Genomic DNA, 26,570 nt, shown 5'->3' on the forward strand with positions numbered 1-26,570 from the left:
TAATGAAGCCTGTGACTGGTGCGGTAAACTCCTCAATGTCATCAGATGAATCCTGAACATATTCCAGTCTGTGGTAGAGAAACAGTCCTGTAGCTTAGCTTCCGCTTCATCAGACCACTTCTGTATTGAGCGAGTCACTGGTACTTCCTGTTTGAGTTTTTGCTTGTAAACAGGAATCAGGAGGATAGAGTTATGGTCAGATTTGCCAAATGGAGGGCGAGGGAGAGCTTTGTATGCGTCTCTGTGTGTGGAGTAAAGGTGATCTAGAGTTTTTTTTCACCTCTAGTTACACAGGTGACATGCTGGTAAAAATTAGGTAAGATGGATTTCAGTTTTCCTGCGTTAAAATCACTGGCTACGAGAAACACAATGTGCATTTTCTTGTTTGCTTATGGCCCTATTCAGCTTGTTGAGTACGGTCTTAGTGCCAGCATCAGTTTGAGGTGGTAAAGAGACAGCTATGAAAAATATAGATGAAGTCTCTTGGTAGATAGTGGGGTCATGAGGTATTCTAACTCAGGGGAGGAAAACCTAGAGACTTTAACAGAGATTACGGACCAGCTGTTATTAACAAAGAGACACACACCGAGAAACATAGAATATTACAGTTTTTCCGGTCCCGTTGATAGGATAGTCTGGAACGGAGCTCATCCAGTTTATTCTCTAGTGATTGATAGGATAGTCTGGAACGGAGCTCATCCAGTATGTTCTCTAGTGATTGATAGGATAGTCTGGAACGGAGCTCATCCAGTTTATTCTCTAGTGATTGATAGGATAGTCTGGAACGGAGCTCATCCAGTATGTTCTCTAGTGATTGATAGGCTAGTCTGGAACGGAGCTCATCCAGTTTGTTCTCTAGTGATTGATTGGCCAATAGAACGGAGCTCATTGATTGGCCAATAGAACGGAGCTCATTGATTGGCCAATAGAACGGAGGGTAAAGACGGTTTATTTACTCGCCAGGGAGCCGAAAAATAGAGTTAAGAAAATATTTACTAAATAACTAAAGTAAAAAAAGTAACACAATAAAATAACAATAACGAGGCTATATACAGGGGATACCGGTAACGAGTCAAAATGCGGGGGTACAGGTTAGTCTAGGTAATTTGTACATGTAGGTAGGGGTGAAGTGACTATACAGAGATAATAGACAGAGCAGCAGCAGCTGGTGACGGATCTCCTCAATGCCATTGGATGAATCCCGGAACATATTCCAGCCTGTGCAAAACAGACCTGTAGATTAGCATCCGCGTCATCCGACCACTTCAACATCAACAGCTGTCAACTCATTGAAGTAGAAAATCTTCATCCAAATGGGAGGTTAGTGATCTCTGTTCTGATGTCCAGAAGCTGGGAGAATGGGCAGTGCCCCCTCATGTCCACCCTGCCCACCTACCCAGGGATTCAAAGGTGGGTGTGTCTGTTTAACCACATGGTCCAAGCAGCACGCCACCGCCGCGGGGCTATTAAACGCTTCAACGCCACTAAAAGGGGCCGAACAAAAGATCTGGCCCCTCCTACACAACCGTTCTTATGAGGCATGGGCTGCATCCCAATAATCTCTCGTTCAGTACTGGATTGGTTGAGGCATGGGCTGCGTTCAGTACTGGATTGGTTGAGGCATGGGCTGCGTTCAGTACTGGATTGGTTGAGGCATGGGCTGCGTTCAGTACTGGATTGGTTGAGGCATGGGCTGCGTTCAGTACTGGATTGGTTGAGGCATGGGCTGCGTTCAGTACTGGATTGGTTGAGGCATGGGCTGCGTTCAGTACTGGATTGGTTGAGGCATGGGCTGCGTTCAGTACTGGATTGGTTGAGGCATGGGCTGCGTTCAGTACTGGATTGGTTGAGGCATGGGCTGCGTTCAGTACTGGATTGGTTGAGGCATGGGCTGCGTTCAGTACTGGATTGGTTGAGGCATGGGCTGCGTTCAGTACTGGATTGGTTGAGGCATGGGCTTGTGGGAGTTTCCACCATATTTATGATTTATACCAGTCATTTCCTTTCAAATCGGAGAAGGGAACAAGTGAACAAGTGAACACCTTGGGAAGAGGAAGCAATAATTGAGATGCAGCCCCAGAGCAGGAGGATGTGTAACTGACTGCTAGAACTCCCTAGACTCAGAGAACCAACAAGAACCTTGAAACCCTCTGATAAGTAATTAGCCAAGGCCTCAGCTAGTCAGTTCGGGTCTTTTCAGCCTTGCAGACTTCTGGAACATCAACAACTTTTTATCAGTACAGACAGCAGAGATACACTACATGACCAAAAGTATGTGGACACCTGCTCGTCAAACATCTCATTCCAAAATCATGGGCATTAATATGGAGTTGGTCCCCACTTTGCTGCTATAACAGCCTCCACTCTTCTGGGAAGGCTTTCCACTAGATGTTGGAACATTGCTGAGGGGACTTGCTTCCATTCAGCCACAAGAGCATTAGTGAGGTCGGGCACTGATGTTGGACGATTAGGCCTGGCTTGCAGTCGGCGTTCCAATTCATCCCAAAGGTGTTTGATGGGGTCGAGGTCAGGGCTCTTTGTAGGCCAGTCAAGTTCTTCCACACCGACCTCGACAAACCATTTCTGTATGGACCTCACTTTGTGCAAGGGGGCATTCTCATGTTGAAACAGGAAAGGGCCTTCCCCAAACTGTTGCCACAAAGTTGGAAGCACAGAATCGTCTAGAATGTCATTGTATACTGTAGCGTTAATATTTCCCTTCACTGGAACTAAGGGGCCTAGTCCGAACCATGAAAAACAGCCCCAGACCATTATTCTTCCTCCACCAAACTTTACAGTTGGCACTATGCATTGGGGCAGGTAGCGTTCCCCTGGCATCCGCCTAACCCGGATTCGTCCGTCGGACTACCATATGGTAAAACGTGATTAATCACTCCAGGGAACACATTTCCACTGCTCCAGAGTGCAATGGCGGTGAGCTTTACACCACTCCAGCCGACGCTTGGCATTGCGCATGGTGATCTTAGGCTTGTGTGCCGCTGCTCGGCCATGGAAACCCAGTTCATGAAGCTCCCGATGAACAGTTATTGTGCTGACCTTGCTTCCAGATGCAGTTTGAAACTCGGTAGTGAGTGTTGCAACTGAGGACAGACCATTTTCATGCGCTACAGCACTCGGCGGTCCCGTTCTGTGAGCTTGTGTGGCCTACCACTTCACGGCTGTTGTTGCTAACCTACACTTCTTAGGTTTTTACAAATAAAATAAAAAATAATTCCATGTTGGTTTTGTCAACACATGTTGTGAATCACTTCGCACCAAACTTCAGCTCCACTCTGTTCCAGACTGTATCTGAGATTAACCCAGTAGCCACTAGAAGTACACTATATATACAAAAGTTTGTGGACACCCCTTTAAATTAGTGGATTCGGCTACTTCAGCCACACCCTTTGCTGACAGGTGTATACATTTGAGCACACAGCCATGCAATATCCATAGACAAACATTGGCAGTAGAATGGCCTGTACTGAAGAGCTCAGTGACTTTCAACGTGGCACCGTCATAGGATGCCACCTTTCCAACAAGTCAGTTCGTCAAATGTCTGCCCTGCTAGAGCTGCCCCCGGTCAACTGTAAGTGCTGTTATTGTGAAGTGGAAACGTCTACGTACCAGCTTTCACAAAATGTATAGAACCTTCGGCACAGTGTCTATGGTTAAATCAGGGCTGGGAGTGGGCATAGATAGCCAAGCTAACTCATTCATTACAGTGTCTATGGTTAAATCAGGGCTGGGAGTGGGCATAGATAGCCAAGCTAACTCATTCATTACAGTGTCTATGGTTAAATCAGGGCTGGGAGTGGGCATAGATAGCCAAGCTAACTCATTCATTACAGTGTCTATGGTTAAATCAGGGCTGGGAGTGGGCATAGATAGCCAAGCTAACTCATTCATTACAGTGTCTATGGTTAAATCAGGGCTGGGAGTGGGCATAGATAGCCAAGCTAACTCATTCATTACAGTGTCTATGGTTAAATCAGGGCTGGGAGTGGGCATAGATAGCCAAGCTAACTCATTCATTACAGTGTCTATGGTTAAATCAGGGCTGGGAGTGGGCATAGATAGCCAAGCTAACTCATTCATTACAGTGTCTATGGTTAAATCAGGGCTGGGAGTGGGCATAGATAGCCAAGCTAACTCATTCATTACAGTGTCTATGGTTAAATCAGGGCTGGGAGTGGGCATAGATAGCCAAGCTAACTCATTCATTACAGTGTCTATGGTTAAATCAGGGCTGGGAGTGGGCATAGATAGCCAAGCTAACTCATTCATTACAGTGTCTATGGTTAAATCAGGGCTGGGAGTGGGCATAGATAGCCAAGCTAACTCATTCATTACAGTGTCTATGGTTAAATCAGGGCTGGGAGTGGGCATAGATAGCCAAGCTAACTCATTCATTACAGTGAGGTGGTTGGTCTTCTCATGCATGGCTACTCTAGCACCACTGACTCCACTCTGCTTAGATCATTTCCCCAATCTCCAAACGGGCCTCATTCCAACCAGACACTTGGGGGATCAGGAGGCAGGGAGACCGGGAGGCAGGGAGACAGAAGGCAGGGAGGCAGGGAGACAGAAGGCAGGGAGGCCGGGAGGCCGGGAGGCAGGGAGACAGAAGGCAGGGAGACCGGGAGGCAGGGAGACAGAAGGCAGGGAGGCAGGGAGGCCGGGAGGCAGGGAGACAGAAGGCAGGGAGGCAGGGAGACAGAAGGCAGGGAGGCCGGGAGGCCGGGAGGCAGGGAGACAGAAGGCAGGGAGACCGGGAGGCAGGGAGGCAGGGAGGCCGGGAGGCAGGGAGACCGGGAGGCAGGGAGACCGAGAGGCAGGGAGACCGGGAGGCAGGGAGACCGGGAGGCAGGGAGACGGGGAGGCAGGGAGACTGGGAGGCAGGGAGACGGGGAGGCAGGGAGACCGAGAGGCAGGGAGACTGAGAGGCAGGGAGACCGAGAGGCAGGGAGACCGAGAGGCAGGGAGACCGAGAGGCAGGGAGACCGAGAGGCAGGGAGACCGAGAGGCAGGGAGACCGAGAGGCAGGAGACCGAGAGGCAGGAGACTGAGAGGCAGGGAGACCGAGAGGCAGGGAGACCGAGAGGCAGGGAGACCGAGAGGCAGGGAGACCGAGAGGCAGGGAGACCGAGAGGCAGGGAGACCGAGAGGCAGGGAGACCGAGAGGCAGGGAGACTGAGAGGCAGGGAGACTGAGAGGCAGGGAGACCGAGAGGCAGGGAGACCGAGAGGCAGGGAGACCGGAGTCAGGGAGGTGCTTTCTTTGCTTAGCATGGTGAGAAGGATAAAGCCAAGTCAAGCTTAAATGTAGCCTTACCTACCCACATAATGTAGGCTACACACCCCAGTAATGCATCAGGAATCATTCTCTCTATGACATCCTCTCAGCCCCTGCAGCATCCTGGCATCATGAGAGTACAGTCAGATAACATTATATGGAGTGGAGGCGTGAGATATAATCAGGGGTGAAAGTAGATGGAATATCTTACCGGTATGGGACCTACGCTAACCATAGAATTACATATAGAATCCCTATAAATTCCATTTACAGTTTAGTCATTTAGCAGACGCTCTTATCCAGAGGGACTTACAGTTAGTGAGTGCATATATTTTCATACTGCTCCCCCGCGGGAATCGAACCCACAACCCTGGTGTTGCAAGCACCATGCTCTACCAACTGAGCTACACTGGACTATTAATGTAGTATGATCTCTGTGGGCCTTATCATATAATTACATATAGAATCCCTATTAATGCAGTATGATCTCTGTAGGCCTTATCATAGAATTACATATAGAATCCCTATTAATGTAATATGATCTCTGTGGGCCTTATCATATAATTACACACGATAACCAGCCAGAACATCTAGTCATCAGATTAAACTTCATAAGGATTTGTAACTCTGAGATTCTGTGAGAGAAATGAAAGGAAAGGTTGGCGTCTTTCTGCCCATAATCAGTATTATATCACTCTGGTTGCAACATCTACCCCCCAATCAGAGATGACAGGATAATACTAATGATGCTTTGCATAACTAAGAGATTGTGACAGAGAGAGCCTATAGAGGGGTTGCAGTCGGTCTTTGGATAATATAACTGACCATAATCAATGGTCCATAATCTAACACACACACGTAATATTATGATCTTGTGGTTGCACAGGAAGCACTCCACCAGACAGACCACCACAGTACAGCCTTAGATACTGTTGGTAGTGTTAATTTACAGCATATAACTTACCTCCCCAGCTCATCTCCCATCTCATAATATTCCTCAACATTCTGCTGGTTGAACCCAGTCATGTTGGAAGGCGCTTCTTGCTCCCAAGCAGAGGATTCAACACAGCAGCATACACACCACCACCTCCACCTCCTCCTCCTTCTTCTTCTTCTTTCAGCAGCCTTTCATCCCTGTCCCAGTTAACCGACCCAATAGTACCTGGCCACGGACCCTCCTCATATCGGCTCCTTTAATTCTAGAGGTGAAATGCAAGATGGTTAGTGTACATATTGTTGTGTAACGTTTCTACGGTGCACCGAGTTGGCATAAACACATTCTTCAACAAAGAGATGTCTCACTTGGGGGAAAAAAGCTGCACCTTGCTTTGTGAGACGTCACGACTTTCACTCACTGGTCTCGCTTTTCTCTCTCTAGTTTTCCATGAAGCACGTCTACCTTTCAGTACCGTGCCATTAATAAGAAAATGGAGTATACTCCACAGTCGTCGGCTACAGGTGAAGCATAGATAGCCGACTGAAAGGCTTGGAATAGCCAAGGAAACGACTGGTATGTGTTCGGGAGTAGCTCTCGCTGCCAGTGAAAGAAATATGACTATATTGTTCTTGCTAAGTCAAATCTTCATTTTCTACCCCAGAGCAGGTGTTTAGCCGTTTCAACAGCGGATAAAAGCCCTAGTAAACAAATACAGCTGCTTTATTTCATATAGCTTGATTGGTAATCAACTAAAATTGATTTTGGCCCTTCTTATTACCCAATAATTTGGATAGTTGCCCCCCGACTAGGCTTCTCACATTCGTTGGAAAATGTAAACGTATCGATAATAGAAGAAAGCGTCTTACCATCTCCCAGCCGTCCGTGTCAATGTAGAAGACAGGCTAATGTCTTATCCGAGGCGCTGAAACAAAGTGGCGTATCCTTTCAAAGAACATAAAAACGGAATGTTGCAGGAAATGGAAGGAAGGATTGTAACACTGTAGCGGGCTCCTAATGGTGTGTGGGCAGTGTGTTCCACTGCATGTAGTAGGGTCCTGGGCCGCAAGGGGCGGCAGAGAATGACTTTCCTCATGCAACTGGAAACTTACACTAATTACATTCCTATTAAATAGTGTAATGTGAGCGTTGTACTGCCTCTGCCATAGATGCAGGTGCAAACATTTCGGAATTTAACACTGAAGTTGAGAAGAATGGATCCAGAGTTAAGCATTTACAAAATGTACAGATGGCAAAAATTATGAAAATAGTTGACAAAATATATAGATATCACTTTTTAAACAATCAATTTATTTGGCCAAAATAGTAGGCATATTAACCCGACGCAGGTACACATGGTAACCTAGTAGGCTAATTGACAGAGCATCAATGAAAACTCGCACAGTTGAGTATAATCTGGTAGAGCTCTTTAACACCATCCTACCTCTAGCCAGAGAGGCAAAGCAAGAGGTTTTATTTACTCCGCCCAAAATCTGCCAACGAAGTGAGGAATTGTTATATGGAGGTCTCTATCCACACTTTTTATGCAAGTAAAGTCATACCGTCCTAAAAAAAAATCACAACCCCTGTGATGGAAACAGGAAGTTTCGGTACAGTTTGTTCGTTCCACATGGTGGGATCTTTTTGTATCGGTCAAATTTATTATGCAAGAAATGGCGGTGGAAACTATTTTATGCGCAAATATTGATATAATAACCATCATATGGAAGTAGACTTGGAGTCACGCGATGACATGGTGTGTGATCCTCCCACTACGATTGGGGATCAGTTTATTAGGCTACAGATTAAATTAATTATGATGAATTTCACAGGCTGGTGAAAGTGCAAGGTGATGAGCTTGATGCACTATGGCCTATTTATTGCCTTACCTCCATAACATTTGCACACACTGTATATAGATTTTCTATTGTGTTATTGACTTTATGTTTTGTTTTACCCCATATGTAACTCTGTGTTGTTGTTTTTAATCGCACTGCTTTGCTTTATCTTGGCCAGGTCGCAGTTGTAAATGAGAACTTGTTCTCAACTGGCTAACCTGGTTAAATAAAGGTGAAATAAATACATTTTTTTATCGAGGGTCTTATTCTGGTGACATGATCATCGATGCTTGGCTGCCATTTGACAAATGCAAATGATCTTGCTCTTTTGTCCATAATAATCTCATCATGTAGGCTTTACATGGCATTTCGGTAACTTTGAAAAAAAAACGACTTTATATCGGAGTTTTGCCTGTTTTCATAGAGATAGATAGAATACTTGCCATTGCATTGAGGGCTTCCACCATTTTAAAGTAGTCATCTGGGTGGGGTTTCCTATGAGTTGGGAGCAATCAGCCAATGAAGAAGAAGAAAGTTATGAGTCCTCTATCTATCTCTATGAAAACAGGCCTGTTGTTCACACACGTATCTGCCTTCTCATTGGCTAGAATAGTCCCACCCCGATCTCGCTTCCTCCCGCCTACCATCCATCTTTGACGACATGTATTTCTATTGTTAGAGCGGTCACTTGACTATCTTGTCAATATAATATGATCTTTGCTCTAGCGCAGTTCTTACAGAATGGGGAGAACTGGCAGCCTAAAAGTCCCTGACCTGGCATGAACCATTCATACCTTTAAACAGGTCAATTATGTAATAAACAGTGATACACTTTAGTGGAAATACTATTACACACTTTACATTACAATGGTTAATACTTCACTCGTTAATGAAAACAAAGGCTAATAATTTCCATAAACATGAGCGTTTCTGAAAGCACCCCCGAAACGGGAGAAACCAATTAACAAGAAGCGCTAAATCTGTGGATAAAGGATTCACGTGACTGGCACGCACTCACCTGGGAAACCAGTTTGACTTCAACAGCAGTGGTGAGTGGAGCCAAAGTCCAATATCTGTCCACACGTATTAAGCAGACTTGGGTCTCGCATGGACTCTCAGATAACAATTGTATTAACTATTTAGCAGTGTTATGGCTTGGTGTTAGAAGCTGTCTCGGAACCTGTTGGTCCGGGAGCCGATGCTCCGGTAAAGTTTGCAGGACAGTAGCAGATAGAACAGTCTATGGCTGGAGTCTTTGGCAATTTTTCAGGCCTTCCTCTGACACCGCTTGATATAGAGGTCCTGGATGGCAGGGAGCTCGGCCCCAGTGATGTACTGGGCTGTCCTGGTATAGAGGTCCTGGATGGCAGGGAGCTTGACCCCAGTTATGTCCTGGACTGTCCGCACCACCCCTCTGTAGCGCTTTGCGGTCGAGAGTGGTGCATTTGCCGTACCAAGCGGTGATTCAGCCAGTCGAAATACTCTCGATGGTGCAGCTGTATAACTTTTTGAGGCCCATGCCAAATCTTTTCAGCCTCCGGAGGGGGAAGAGGCGCTGTCATGCCCTCATCACGACTGTGCGGTGTGTGTGTGGAAGATGTTAAGTATTTAGTGATGCGGACGCCAAGGAACCTGAAGCTCTCAACCCGCGCCACTACAGCCCTGTCGATGTGGCTGGAGGCATGCTCTCCCCTCTTTCTCCTATAGTCCACGATCAACTCCTTGGTCTTTCTAACGTCGAGGGAGGTTGTCCTGTCGCCACACTAAGTCTCTGACCTCCCTACACTGATTAGAAGTTAACACTCACTATAGTAGACTACACTGATTGTCTAGTCAAATTCAACGATAAATCCAGTCTATTGTTATGAATGATGGTTGGTATTATATGATTTGACCTGAAACACTGTCATAAAGCAGCACTATATGATATTATATGACCTGACTGTCATAAAGCAGCACTATATTATATGATTTGACCTGAAACACTGCCATAAAGCAGCACTATATTATATGATATGACCTGACTGTCATAAAGCAGCACTATATTATATGACCTGACTGTCATAAAGCAGCACTATATTATATGACCTGACTGTCATAAAGCAGCACTATATTATATGACCTGACTGTCATAAAGCAGCACTATATTATATGACCTGACTGTCATAAAGCAGCACTATATTATATGATATGACCTGACTGTCATAAAGCAGCACTATATTATATGACCTGACTGTCATAAAGCAGCACTATATTATATGACCTGACTGTCATAAAGCAGCACTATATTATATGACCTGACTGTCATAAAGCAGCACTATATTATATGACCTGACTGTCATAAAGCAGCACTATATGATATGACCTGACTGTCATAAAGCAGCACTATATTATATGATATGACCTGACTGTCATAAAGCAGCACTATATTATATGATATGACCTGACTGTCATAAAGCAGCACTATATTATATGATATGACCTGACTGTCATAAAGCAGCACTATATTATATGACCTGACTGTCATAAAGCAGCACTATATTATATGACCTGACTGTCATAAAGCAGCACTATATTATATGACCTGACTGTCATAAAGCAGCACTATATTATATATGACCTGACTGTCATAAAGCAGCACTATATTATATGACCTGACTGTCATAAAGCAGCACTATATTATATGACCTGACTGTCATAAAGCAGCACTATATTATATGATATGACCTGACTGTCATAAAGCAGCACTATATTATATGATATGACCTGACTGTCATAAAGCAGCACTATATTATATGACCTGACTGTCATAAAGCAGCACTATATTATATGACCTGACTGTCATAAAGCAGCACTATATTATATGACCTGACTGTCATAAAGCAATATTATATTATATGACCTGACTGTCATAAAGCAGCACTATATTATATGATATGACCTGACTGTCATAAAGCAGCACTATATTATATGATATGACCTGACTGTCATAAAGCAGCACTATATTATATGATATGACCTGACTGTCATAAAGCAGCACTATATTATATGACCTGACTGTCATAAAGCAGCACTATATTATATGACCTGACTGTCATAAAGCAATATTATATTATATGACCTGACTGTCATAAAGCAGCACTATATTATATGATATGACCTGACTGTCATAAAGCAGCACTATATTATATGATATGACCTGACTGTCATAAAGCAGCACTATATTATATTATATGACCTGACTGTCATAAAGCAGCACTATATTATATGACCTGACTGTCATAAAGCAGCACTATATTATATGACCTGACTGTCATAAAGCAATATTATATTATATGACCTGACTGTCATAAAGCAGCACTATATTATATGATATGACCTGACTGTCATAAAGCAGCACTATATTATATGACCTGACTGTCATAAAGCAGCACTATATTATATGACCTGACTGTCATAAAGCAGCATTATATTATATGACCTGACTGTCATAAAGCAGCACTATATTATATTATATGACCTGACTGTCATAAAGCAGCACTATATTATATGACCTGACTGTCATAAAGCAGCACTATATTATATGACCTGACTGTCATAAAGCAGCACTATATTATATGACCTGACTGTCATAAAGCAGCACTATATTATATTATATGACCTGACTGTCATAAAGCAGCACTATATTATATGACCTGACTGTCATAAAGCAGCACTATATTATATGACCTGACTGTCATAAAGCAGCACTATATTATATGACCTGACTGTCATAAAGCAGCACTATATTATATGACCTGACTGTCATAAAGCAGCACTATATTATATGACCTGACTGTCATAAAGCAGCACTATATTATATGATATGACCTGACTGTCATAAAGCAGCACTATATTATATGATATGACCTGACTGTCATAAAGCAGCACTATATTATATGATATGACCTGACTGTCATAAAGCAGCACTATATTATATGATATGACCTGACTGTCATAAAGCAGCACTATATTATATGATATGACCTGACTGTCATAAAGCAGCACTATATGATATGACCTGACTGTCATAAAGCAGCACTATATTATATGACCTGACTGTCATAAAGCAGCACTATATTATATGACCTGACTGTCATAAAGCAGCACTATATTATATGATATGACCTGACTGTCATAAAGCAGCACTATATTATATGACCTGACTGTCATAAAGCAGCACTATATTATATGATATGACCTGACTGTCATAAAGCAGCATTATATTATATGATATGACCTGACTGTCATAAAGCAGCACTATATTATATGATTTGACCTGAAACACTGTCATAAAGCAGCACTATATGATATTATATGACCTGACTGTCATAAAGCAGCACTATATTATATGATTTGACCTGAAACACTGCCATAAAGCAGCACTATATTATATGATATGACCTGACTGTCATAAAGCAGCACTATATTATATGATATGACCTGACTGTCATAAAGCAGCACTATATTATATGATTTGACCTGAAACACTGTCATAAAGCAGCACTATATTATATGATTTGACCTGAAACACTGTCATAAAGCAGCACTATATTATATGATATGACCTGACTGTCATAAAGCAGCACTATATTATATGATATGACCTGACTGTCATAAAGCAGCACTATATTATATGACCTGACTGTCATAAAGCAGCATTATATTATATGACCTGACTGTCATAAAGCAGCACTATATTATATGACCTGACTGTCATAAAGCAGCACTATATTATATGACCTGACTGTCATAAAGCAGCACTATATTATATGACCTGACTGTCATAAAGCAGCACTATATTATATGATATGACCTGACTGTCATAAAGCAGCACTATATTATATGATATGACCTGACTGTCATAAAGCAGCACTATATTATATGACCTGACTGTCATAAAGCAGCACTATATTATATGACCTGACTGTCATAAAGCAGCACTATATTATATGACCTGACTGTCATAAAGCAGCACTATATTATATGACCTGACTGTCATAAAGCAGCACTATATTATATGATATGACCTGACTGTCATAAAGCAGCACTATATTATATGACCTGACTGTCATAAAGCAGCACTATATTATATGATATGACCTGACTGTCATAAAGCAGCACTATATTATATGACCTGACTGTCATAAAGCAGCACTATATTATATGATATGACCTGACTGTCATAAAGCAGCATTATATTATATGATATGACCTGACTGTCATAAAGCAGCACTATATTATATGATATGACCTGACTGTCATAAAGCAGCATTATATTATATGACCTGACTGTCATAAAGCAGCACTATATTATATGATATGACCTGACTGTCATAAAGCAGCACTATATTATATGACCTGACTGTCATAAAGCAGCACTATATTATATGATATGACCTGACTGTCATAAAGCAGCACTATATTATATGACCTGACTGTCATAAAGCAGCACTATATTATATGATATGACCTGACTGTCATAAAGCAGCATTATATTATATGACCTGACTGTCATAAAGCAGCACTATATTATATGACCTGACTGTCATAAAGCAGCACTATATTATATGACCTGACTGTCATAAAGCAGCACTATATTATATGATATGACCTGACTGTCATAAAGCAGCACTATATTATATGACCTGACTGTCATAAAGCAGCACTATATTATATGATATGACCTGAGACACTGCCATAAAGCAGCACTATATTATATGATATGACCTGACTGTCATAAAGCAGCACTATATTATATGACCTGACTGTCATAAAGCAGCACTATATTATATGATATGACCTGACTGTCATAAAGCAGCACTATATTATATGACCTGACTGTCATAAAGCAGCACTATATTATATGATATGACCTGACTGTCATAAAGCAGCACTATATTATATTATATGACCTGACTGTCATAAAGCAGCACTATATTATATGACCTGACTGTCATAAAGCAGCACTATATTATATGATATGACCTGACTGTCATAAAGCAGCACTGTATTATATGACCTGACTGTCATAAAGCAGCACTATATTATATGATATGACCTGACTGTCATAAAGCAGCATTATATGATATGACCTGACTGTCATAAAGCAGCACTATATTATATGATATGACCTGACTGTCATAAAGCAGCACTATATTATATGACCTGACTGTCATAAAGCAGCACTATATTATATGATATGACCTGACTGTCATAAAGCAATATTATATGATATGACCTGACTGTCATAAAGCAGCACTATATTATATGATATGACCTGACTGTCATAAAGCAGCATTATATTATATGACCTGACTGTCATAAAGCAGCACTATATTATATGATATGACCTGACTGTCATAAAGCAGCATTATATTATATGACCTGACTGTCATAAAGCAGCACTATATTATATGATATGACCTGAGACACTGAGTCAGCACTCTGGTTCTGTTGGATAGACTGCAATGGAAAGATTTTCAGCTCTGTGATTGGCCAGTGTACCAGACAGATATTGATTGCTGTAATTGGCCAGTGTACCAGACAGATATTGATGGCTGTGATTGGCCAGTGCACCAGACAGATATTGATGGCTGTGATTGGCCAGTGCACCAGACAGAGGCAGCGAGCTCCACTTGTATTGATACCCTCTGTGGGTTTAATCAATCAGTCAAGTTGGGGTTGGTGATGTTTTTAGTGGTCCTTTAATATTCTGTTAAAGCCCAATTTTTGGTGTTGCAGTAGGCCATGTATATTCAGATTAGGCCTGTGGTAGGCCATGTATATTCAGATTAGGCCTGCGGTAGGCCATGTATATTCAGATTAGGCCTGCGGTAGGCCATGTATATTCAGATTAGGCCTGCGGTAGGCCATGTATATTCAGATTAGGCCTGCGGTAGGCCATGTATATTCAGATTAGGCCTGCGGTAGGCCATGTGTTGCAGTAGGACATGTGCTGCAGTAGGCCATGTGCTGCAGTAGGCCATGTGCTGCAGTAGGCCATGTGCTGCAGTAGGCCATGTGCTGCAGTAGGCCATGTGCTGCAGTAGGCCGTGTGCTGCAGTAGGCCATGTGTTGCAGTAGGCCATGTGCTGCAGTAGGCCATGTGCTGCAGTAGGCCATGTGAGTTGGCGTTGTGGTAGGCAACTGGTCTAGGGGTGTGCAGTAGGGTCTGCTCTGTACTGGTTGTGGTGTGGTTGGGTATGTAGGTCTGCCTACTGTGGAAGTTGCAGTGGAAGGTTATTATAATAATAATAATAATAATATGCCATTAAGCAGACGCTTTTATCCAAAGCGACTTACAGTCATGTGTGCATACATTTTTGTGTATGGGTGGTCCCGGGGATCGAACCCACTACCCTGGCGTAGCTGAGCTACAGAGGACCACAGGTTACCACAGGTTACTGTGTGGAGTTAGGTGTTGTGGTTTCAATGCAAGAACAATTCTGCCATCTTGTGGCGTTGGAATAAACTGCGGCCAATGAAAACACCCCAGTGTTTGGTGGGACTCCAGGATGTTGAGACCAGGCTGCTGAGGGCAGGACGGCTCATAATAATGACTGGAACGGAGCCAACAGGTGTTTGATGCCATTCCACCGAGTCCGCTCCAGTCATTACCACGAGCCCATCCTCAGTCCGCTCCAGTCATTACCACGAGCCCGTCCTCAGTCCGCTCCAGTCATTACCACGAGCCCGTCCTCAGTCCGCTCCAGTCATTACCACGAGCCCGTCCTCAGTCCGCTCCAGTCATTACCACGAGCCCGTCCTCAGTCCGCTCCAGTCATTACCACGAGCCCGTCCTCAGTCCGCTCCAGCCATTACCACGAGCCCGTCCTCAGTCCGCTCCAGTCATTACCACGAGCCCGTCCTTAGTCCGCTCCAGTCATTACCACGAGCCCGTCCTCAGTCCGCTCCAGTCATTACCACGAGCCCGTCCTCAGTCCGCTCCAGTCATTACCACGAGCCCGTCCTCAGTCCGCTCCAGTCATTACCACGAGCCCGTCCTTAGTCCGCTCCAGTCATTACCACGAGCCCGTCCTCAGTCCGCTCCAGACATTACCACGAGCCCATCCTCAGTCCGCTCCAGTCATTACCACGAGCCCGTCCTCAGTCCGCTCCAGTCATTACCACGAGCCCGTCCTCAGTCCGCTCCAGTCATTACCACGAGCCCGTCCTTAGTCCGCTCCAGTCATTACCACGAGCCCGTCCTTAGTCCGCTCCAGTCATTACCACGAGCCCGTCCTTAGTCCGCTCCAGTCATTACCACGAGCCCGTCCTCAGTCCGCTCCAGTCATTACCACGAGCCCGTCCTCAGTCCGCTCCAGTCATTACCACGAGCCCGTCCTCAGTCCGCTCCAGTCATTACCACGAGCCTGTCCTCAGTCCGCTCCAGTCATTACCACGAGCCCGTCCTCAGTCCGCTCCAGTCATTACCACGAGCCCGTCCTCAGTCCGCTCCAGTCATTACCACGAGCCCGTCCTCAGTCCGCTCCAGACATTACCACGAGCCCGTCCTCAGTCCGCTCCAGTCATTACCACGAGCCCGTCCTCAGTCCGCTCCAGTCATTACCACGAGCCCGTCCTCAGTCCGCTCCAGTCATTACCACGAGCCCGTCCTCAGTCCGCTCCAGTCATTACCACGAGCCCGTCCTCAGTCCGCTCCAGTCATTACCACGAGCCCGTCCTCAGTCCGCTCCAGTCATTACCACGAGCCCGTCCTCAGTCCGCTCCAGTCATTACCACGAGCCCGTCCTCAGTCCGCTCCAGACATTACCACGAGCCCGTCCTCAGTCCGCTCCAGTCATTACCACGAGCCCGTCCTAAGTCCGCTCCAGTCATTACCACGAGCCCGTCCTCCCCAATTTAAGATGCCACCAACCTCCTGTGATTGATACAAGGATGTAGAAACATTTACCACAGTCTGACCACAGTCTGACCACAGTCTGACCACAGTCTGAGCACAGTCACTGGAACAAGTAGGTTACCAAAGATATTGTTAAAGGAGGATATAGATTGGTTTGCACACTTCCATGGGGCAGAAGTCAGCCTGTTGTGATTCTGGACGACCAGATTGCCAGCAAGAATGACAGGAAACTGCCATGTGGGGAATTGCAAGTGGCTCGTTTCAGCTAGTTATTGATACCATGTCTTGTTTTTAGGTGTTTTGACTGATTTCATGCAGTGGAGGCTGGCTCATAATAATAGCTGGAACGGCGCAAATGGAATGGCATCAAACACATTTTACATTACATTTGAGTCATTTAGCAGACGCTCTTATCCAGAGCGACTTACAGGAGCAATTAGGGTTAAGTGCCTTGCTCAAGGGCACATCGACAGATTTTTCACCTAGTCGGCTCGGGGATTAAAACCAGCGACCTTTCGGTTACTGGCACAACGCTCTTAACCACTAAGCTACCTGCCACCCCACATGGAAACCGTATGTTTGATGTATTTGATACCATTCCACCTTTTCCACTTCAGCCATTACCACGATCCCGCCCTCCCCAATTAAGGTGCTAACAACCTCCTGTGATTTTATGTCAATGCTAATATGGCAAAAATTCGCTAGTTACCTAACCAACATCTCTAACGATGTATTTGAGACAAAATTATGCAAATGCATTTAAGTTTTAAATAAACATTGGAGACGACATATAGCTTACATGTTGTCAACAATCTAATCCAACCTCATCTGTTTTTCCCCCATGGTTGCTCGTGCATCGTTTTTGTTGCTTAACAACCAACTCGTCTATAGAAACAACTAAGATATTGTTAAAGAGTTTAAGTATAGACAATTGGAATTTGTGGTCTGTATATTTTATCTAGGATCCCATCAACACCACAGGCCTTTTTGGGTTTGAATGAACTACATGACAAACTACAATGTAATTGGAGAATCCAGTGGGTTCTGGTAGACTAAGATATTTAATTGATCAGGTATGTTTTTTCTGTTTGTTCTTTGTTATTTTACATTTTAGTCATTTAGCAGACGCTCTTATCCAGAGCGACTTACAGTTAGTGAGTGCATACATTTTCATACTGGCCCCCCGTGGGAAACGAACCCACAACCCTGGCGTTGCAAGCGCCATGCTCTACCAACTGAGCTATGCGGGACTATATATGTTATAGGGCTGAACAGGGGGAGAGAGGCCAGAGGAGGGGGAGAGAGGCCAGAGGAGGGTGAGAGAGGCCAGAGGAGGGTGAGAGAGGCCAGAGGAGGGGGAGAGAGGCCAGAGGAGGAGGAGAGAGGCCAGAGGAGGGGGAGAGAGGCCAGAGGAGGGTGAGAGAGGCCAGAGGAGGGTGAGAGAGGCCAGAGGAGGGGGAGAGAGGCCAGAGGAGGGGGAGAGAGGCCAGAGGAGGGGGAGAGAGGCCAGAGGAGGGGGAGAGAGGACAGAGGAGGGGGAGAGAGGCCAGAGGAGGGGGAGAGAGGCCAGAGGAGGGGGAGAGAGGCCAGAGGAGGAGGAGAGAGGCCAGAGGAGGGGGAGAGAGGCCAGAGGAGGGGGAGAGAAGACAGAGGAGGGGGAGAGAAGACAGAGGAGGGGGAGAGAGGCCAGAGGAGGGGGAGAGAGGCCAGAGGAGGGGGAGCTCTCTCTCTCTCTCGTCTATTGTTGTTTTCATGTGGTGGCATCGGACATAATTCCCTGACTGACCAGCTAAACGTTCCAAGGAGAGGTCAAGGCTGGTTGGGGATTAAAGGTCAGGGGTCATTCTGTCAGTTCCTCCCACTGAGCCCAGTGGAGCTGTGTATGCGTGTTGAGTGATTTAAAGGGATACTTCAGGATTGAGGCCCTTTATCTACTTCGCCAGAGTCAGATTAAATCGCGGATACCATTTTTATCGTGGTTACCGTTCTGTGTCCAGAATGAAGGAAGTTAGAGGTACTTTCGTGAGCCAATGCTAACTATCGTTAGCGCAATGGCTGGAAGTCTGTGTGCTAGCATGCCATACTGTTCCTCCTACAGAACCCAGTGTGGCGTGCTGTCATGATCAATATGATCTGACACTTCCCTTACCCTCACTGACCTCCAGACCGATTGGGTTCTTCGAGGGATGTTCCTAGTGGCCAGCGCTTCTAGTGGCCGATGATTCTTATGCAGGAGAACTGAAATTCGTCTTACCTAATTTCTACCAGCATGTCACCTGTGGAACTAGTCGCGAAAAAACTCTAGATCACCTTTGCTCCACACACAGAGACACATACAAAGCTCTCCCTCTCCCTCCATTTGGCAAATCTGACCATAACTCTATCCACCTGATTCCTGCTTACAAGCAAAAACTCACAGGAAGTACCAGTGACGCGCTCAATATGGAAGTGGTCTGATGAAGAGGATGCTAAGCTACAAGACTGTTTTGCTAGCACAGACTGGAATATGTTCTGGGATTCATCTAATAACATTGAGGAGTTTACCACATCAGTCACCGGCTTCATTAATAAGTGCATCGATGACATCATCCCCACAGTGACCGTACGTACCTACCCCAACCAGAAGCCATGGATTAAAGGCAACATCCGCACTGAGCTAAAGGCTAGAGCTGCTGCTTTCAAGGAGCGGGACACTAATCCGGAAGCTTTTAAGAAATCCCGCTACAACAGACGAACCATCAAACAGGCAAAGCGTCAATACAGGACTAAGATCGAATCCTACTACACCGACTCTGACGCTTGTCGGATGTGGCAGGGCTTGCTAACGGCTCTCAAAGGGAAACCCAGCCATGAGCTGCCCAGTGACGTGAGCCTACCAGACGAGCTAAATGCCTTTTATGCTCGCTTCGAGGCAAGCAACACTGAACCATGCTTGAGAGCACCAACTGTTCCGGACGACTGTGATCTCACTCTCCGTAGCCAATGTGTAAGTAAGACCTTTTAAACAGGTCAACATTCACAAGGCCGCAGGGCCAGATGGATTACCAGGATGCGTACTCAGATCATGCGCTGACCAGTTGCCTTCAGACATTTTCAACCTTTCCCTGACCCAGTCTGTAATACCTACATGTTTCAAGCAGACCACCATAGTCCCTGTGCCCAAGAACACCAAGGTAACCTGTCTAAAATGACTATCGCCTCGTAGCACTCACATCTGTAGCCATGAAACGCTTTGAAAGGCTGGTCATGGCTCACATCAACACCATCATCCCAGACACCCTGGACCCACTCCAATTTGCATACCGCCCCAACAAATCCACAGATTACGTAATATCTATTGCACTCCACACTGGCCTTTCCCGCCTGGACAAGAGGAACACCTACGTGAGAATGCTATTCATTGACTACAGCTCAGCATTCAACACAATAAAGCTCGACACTAAGCTGTAATTGTAGCTTAAGAAACAAGGTTCATGACGTCAATAACTTTCTTGTAACAGATGACATTCATAATCTGACTTCTGATCTCTGAAACTCACTTAGATAATACCTTTGATACAGTGGTAGCAATACGTGGTTATAACATCTACCGAAAAGACAGAAATGCCAATGGTGGAGGTGTTGCGGTCTATATTCAGAACCACATTCCTGTAAAGCTTAGAGAGGATCTCATGTTAAATACTGTTGAAGTAATATGGCTACAGGTTCATCTGCCTCACCTAAAGCCCATTCTGGTGGGAAGCTGCTATAGACCACCAAGTGCTAACAGTCAGCATCTGGATAACGTGTGAAATACTTGATAATGTATGTGATATCAATAGAGAGGTATATTTTCTGGGTGATTTAAATATTGACTGGCTTTCATCAAGCTGCCCACTCAAGAAACAACTTCAAACTGTAACAAGTGCCTGCAACCTGGTTCAGGTTATCAGTCAACCTACCAGGATAGTTACAAACAGCACAGGAATGAAATCATCAACACGTATTGATCACATCTTTACTAATGCTGCAGAAATGTGCTTTAAAGCAGTATCCAAATCCATTGGATGTAGTGATCACAATATAGTAGCCATATCTAGGAAAACCAAAGTTCCAAAGGCTGGGCCTAATATAGTGTATAAGAGGTCATACAATACGTTTTGTAGTGAGTCCTATGTTGTTGATGTAAAGAATATATGTTGGTCCGTGGTGTGTAATGAGGAGCAAACAGACGTTGCACGTGACACATTTATGAAATTGTTTATCCCAGTTACTAATAAGCACCCATTAAGAAAATGACTGTAAAAACTGTTAAATCTCCTTGGATTGATGAGGAATTGAAACATTGTATGGTTGAGAGGGATGAGGCAAAAGGTATGGCAAATAAGTCTGGCTGCACAACCGATTGGCAAACATACTGCAAATTAAGAAATCATGTGACTACCGGTCAAAAGTTTCAGAACACCTACTCATTCAAGGGTTTTTCTTTATTTTTACAATTTTCTACATTGTAGAATAATAGTGAAGACATCAACTGAAATAACACATGGAATCATGTAGTAACCAAAAAAGTGTTTAATAAATCAAAATATATTTGAGATTCTTCAAATAGCCTTGATGACAGCTTTGCAGGTTACGGAAAAAAATAATGGGGACTGTAAATATCTGAACACTATGAAGTTGATATGCGGACACACTCAATTACACATACGGACACACACACACACACACACGATCTCTCTCTCCTCTCTCTTCTCTCCCTCTCTCCTCTCTAACTTTAAAGCACTAATTATGGTCAATTTAGAATAGTAACTAGTTATGGTAAGGGTTGAAATAAGTATAGCCAGTTATAATTGTAACGGTTTAGCAGATTATAAAAAAAGAAGATCAGTCTTTACGTGGCTAAAAGAAAAGGAATATAACATCTACTGTTGTAATGACGCTCCAGGAGAGTGAGGATCCATTTGCAGTTTTATTACAATCTGGGTCGTACAAACAGGGTCAATCGCCAGCAGACACAACAGTAGGGATAAGGCAACTCGTAATCCAGGTACAGGCATAAGGTCAGGGCAGGCAGCAAGCTTACAAAAATCAGTCCAGTAAAGAATATAGTCCAGGGCAGGCAGCAAAGAATCAAGGAGGGAAAAACAGTCCAGAGTAAATCCACGGGCAGACAGACACAGGCGAAAACGCTCAGAAACGATCACCAGGGTAAACAAGACTTCGCAAAGAGAGAGAGTTTGAGAGCACCTAAATAGTCTACTGATGGGAGTCAGGTGCAACGGTAATCAGAGCCAGGTATGTGGGAAATGTAGTTCAGGGTTTAATACTCAGGAGAGGGTTCCCTCTGGTGGTGAGCAGGAGGAACAGCGGGAGTCTCGTTTGTGACAGAGCCCCCCTGCGAGCGGCTCCTGACGCAAGAGGCGAACGACGCCGGGGTCTTCCTCGAGGTCGGGGGCCGGTTTCTCCGGGTGCGTCCTATGGAACTCAGTCATGAGTGCGGGGTCGAGTATGTCCTCTGTATTAACCCAGGATCGCTCTTCCGGTCCGTACCCCTCCCAATCCACCAGATATTGGAGGAGCCTGCCCCGGCGTCTGGAATCGAGTAGATCTCGAACCTGATATGCCTCTCGCCGTCCACCAAGATGGGTGGGGAGCCCTGATCACTGGTCTGCTCCTCCTCCTCCGCTCTCGGACCACCAGCGGGTTTGAGAAGTGATACATGAAAAGTGGGAGAGATACGATAATTAGAGGGTAATGCCAAACGGAAGGAAACTGGTGTAATCTGTTTAACAATTTGGAAGGGACCTACATACCTGGGACTGAGTTTCTTGCAAGGAAGTCTGAGGCGTAGGTCTCGAGTGGATAGCCAGACCCATTGACCTGGAGTATATTCGGGATTGGGGGCGACGGTGACGATTGGCCTGCAACTTCTGTCTCCTGACAGCACGTAGCAAGTGGGTGTGAGCCTGACTCCAGATGTCCTCGCTTCTCTGGAGCCAGTCGTTGACAGAGGGTACCTCGGTGGGTTCCCCTGACCATGGAAATAGGGGGAGGTTGGAAGCCCATTACACATTGGAATGGAGTTAGACCGGTGGAGGGTTTCTGGAGTGAGTTCTGTGCATACTCTGCCCACATGAGGAATCGACTCCAGTCTGCTTGGTTCTGATGACAGTAGGCTCTGAGAAACCGGGTGATCTCCTGATTGAGGCGTTCTGTCTGACCATTAGATTGTGGGTGATATCCTGAAGTGAGGCTAATGTTGATGTTGAGTTGTTGGAAGAATGCTGACCATACTCTGGATGTGAATTGGGGCCCCCGGTCCGACACGATGTCCTCAGGCAGGCCATAGAAGCGAAACACAAGGTTGCACATGAGTTCGGCTGTTTCCAATGCTGTGGGCAGTTTGGGAAGTGGAATCAACCGGCAGGCCTTGGAGAAGCGATCTATGACAGTGAGTATTGTGGTGTTCCCATTGGACTTGGGAAGATCGGTAATAAAGTCTATGGCAAGATGGGACCATGGTCGGTGGGGAACTGGCAGTGGTTGCAGTAGGCCCGATGGTAGTTGTCTGAGATGTTTGCTTGTGTTACAGGTGGTGCATTCATTAATGAATTTTATTGTGTCTGCCCGCAAGGTTGGCCACCAAAAGCTGTTCTGAAGCAGGTGAACAGTGGCAGCGATTCCAGGATGACCGGAGCTGAGTACGGAGTGAACTTGCTGTAGCACTTTCTGACAGAGATCCTGAGGTACAAAAGTTTTGTTAGGGGGCATTCGGGAGGAGGGGTCTTTTGTGAATTGGCCTGGGTGAGCTCTGTCATGATGTCCCACTGAATAGGGGCCACGATTAATGACTCAGGAAGCAGGGTTTCCTTGGATTCAGTGGGAACTACACCGTCGTGTTGGCGTGATAATGCGTCTGCTTTGGTGTTCTTTGAACCGGGACGATAGGTAACGGTGAAGTCAAATCGTGTAAAGAAGAGAGCCCACCTCGCTTGTCTGGGATTCAGTCTCTTGGCAGATCGCAAGTATTCCAGATTCTTGTGGTCAGTTAGAATCACAAACGGGTGTTTAGCTCCCTCCAGCCAATGACGCCACTCCTCCATAGCTGCTTTCATGGCCAACAGTTCTCGGTTTCCGACGTCGTAGTTCTGTTCGGCTGGACTAAGTTTGCGGGAGTAATAGGCGCACGGATAGAGCTTGAGTGGGGATCCGTGCCGCTGTGAGAGGATGGCTCCAATGCCCGTATTAGAAGCGTCCACCTCAACTGTAAACGGGATTTCAGGATTAGGGTGGTGGAGGATGGGGGGCAGATGTGAAACGTGACTTGAGTTCTGCGAAAGCCTCCTGTGCTGTAGTTGACCAGGTGAGGTGTGGTGCATTTCTCTTAGTCATAGAGGTTAAGGGAGAGGCTACCGAGCTGAAATTCCTGATGAAGCGTCGGTAGAAGTTCGCAAATCCCAAGAAGCGTTGTAACTCCTTTAAGGTTACTGGCAGTGGCAAGTCTAGAACGGCCTTGACCTTCTTCTCGTCCATGGCGACTCCCTCCTGGTTGATGATGTAGCCCAAGAAAGACGTGGAAGTCTGGTGAAATTCGCACTTCTCTGCTTTGGCGTATAATTGGTGATCAATGAGTCGTTGTAATACTGTTCTCACGTGTTGCACGTGTTCCTCATAGGTGTTGGAATAGACGAGAATGTCATCGATGTAAACAATTACCCAACGATTAAGCATGTCCCGAAAGACGTCATTGATAAACGACTGAAATACGGACGGACTATTGGACAGCCCGAAAGGCATCAACAAATACTCATAGTGCCCAGTGCTGGTAGAGAAGGCTGTCTTCCATTCATCACCGTCCCGGATGCGAATGAGATTGTAGGCGCTGCGGAGGTCCAGTTTGGAGAAGTACTTGGCTTTGCGGAGTTGTTCTAGGGCAGCTGGTACCAGCGGTAAAGGATATCGAAACTTGACGGTGATGTCGTTGAGACCCCGGTAGTCGATACAAGGGCGTAGGCCACCGTCTTTTTTTTAACAAAGAAGAAGCCAGAGGCTGCAGGTGATGTCGACGTTCTAATGAACCCCTTCGAAAGTTCCTCCTCGATGTAGTTGTTCATGGCTTCTGATTCGGGTTGTGATAGGGGGAAGATTCGGCCCTTAGGTGGTGTTGTGCCTGGTAATAGTTCGATGGAACAGTCGCTTGATCGGTGGGGGGGAGTTCCATCGCCTTGGTCTTGCTAAAAGCTTCGATGAGGTCAGAGTATTCAATGGGAAGAGTGGGGAAAAGGACCGGCTCGTCCTTTAGCGTGACGGTCTGAATGGAGAGTGAAGGGCTGCCAGTTAAGCAGTTGGAGTGACATGACGGGTCCCATTTGATGATACGACCCTCCCTCCATGAGATGAGGGGATTATGTTGACGTAGCCAGGGGAGTCCAAGAATAACCGGGTTATGAGGTGATGAGATGACGTAGAAACGAATTACCTCAGTGTGAAGGGTACCGGTCTGTAGTTGAAGGTCCACGGTGGTGTGCAGGACCCTCCCATCGCCGAGAGGCCGTCCATCTAGCGCCTCCACTGCCAATTGAGAGTTACAGGAGATTAATGGGAGTTGTTGTTGTTGGGCAAACTCGTGAGACATAAAGTTCCCGGCTGCTCCTGAGTCTAATAGAGCTGATGTGGATATATGATTGCCCTCTAGAGATAATACTATAGGTACTTTGATGCAAGAACTGGAATGATGTGCTTGAACACAAGGACTCACCGAAGAGGGATTACGAGGAGGTGGTCTTGTGGGGCAAAACGCCCTCAGATGGCCCGGTTGACCACAATAGAGGCAGAGATGTTGACGTATGCGGCGTTCTCGTTCTTCCCGGAGTCAGGTGAGTATATCCGAGCTGCATGGGTTCAGTTTGAGACAGAGTGACCGGGTATTGTGTGCTGGTGGGTACCGTTCTGAGTGGACGACGTGAACGAATCAGATTGTCAATCTGAATGGTTAGTTCGATGAATTGATTCAGCGATTTCCCTTCATCTCGGCAGGCCAGTTCGGATTGCAACTCCAAGCTGAGTCCCTTGCGAAAGAGCAGTTTAAGTGTGCTCTCCACCCAGTCGGTTTGAGCTGCTAGAGTGCGAAATGTCAAAGCATATTCTGCTGCGGTATTCCTGCCCTGGCTCAACGCAAGTAGTCGGTCATCAGCTCTCATACCTCCCTCCGGGTGTTCAAATATTTCCCGAGGCGTTGAAGAAAGGTACCAAACGATGGAAAAGCAGTGCCATCCTCTCTCCAAACCGCCGTCACCCACTCTAACGCCTTGTCAGCGAGGAGTGAGCATACCAAGGAAATCTTGCTGGCATCGGTGACATACATAGCTGGTTGTTGATCAATGAATAATGAACATTGCAGTAGAAATCCCTTACTTTTAGTTGGGTTGCCGTCGAACTTATCAGGGAGAGCCAGACGTGGGTTAACTGTGAGTGACGGTGGTGGAGAAGCGCCCACACTCGGCGTTCGGTGGAGGAGGGGCTGGGTTCGTTAGCGACACCGGCAACCTCTGTAGCGTCCTGACGAGTTCCTCTGTTACTGTAGTTAAATGGGTTAGCTGCTGTTGATGAATGGCGA

The 26,570-nt window shown here is 45.6% G+C and overlaps 1 protein-coding gene across 1 annotated transcript in view; it reads right to left on the reverse strand.

Moving 5' to 3' along the window:
• The window catches only part of dapk1 (death-associated protein kinase 1), a 220,429-nt gene extending 213,174 nt beyond the window's left edge, over positions 1-7,255 (reverse strand). The window contains exons 1-2 of the mRNA XM_045226878.1: positions 7,099-7,255; positions 6,260-6,494 (exon numbers count right to left, since the gene is read on the reverse strand). Of these exons, the coding sequence (XP_045082813.1) occupies positions 6,260-6,321 (62 nt within the window). The 5' untranslated portion in view covers positions 6,322-6,494; positions 7,099-7,255. The remainder of the gene's footprint in view (positions 1-6,259; positions 6,495-7,098) is intronic.
• Between the last annotated feature and the right edge of the window lie 19,315 nt (positions 7,256-26,570).

This window comes from Coregonus clupeaformis, chromosome 18, assembly GCF_020615455.1.
Source record: "Coregonus clupeaformis isolate EN_2021a chromosome 18, ASM2061545v1, whole genome shotgun sequence".
NCBI lineage: Eukaryota > Metazoa > Chordata > Actinopteri > Salmoniformes > Salmonidae > Coregonus > Coregonus clupeaformis.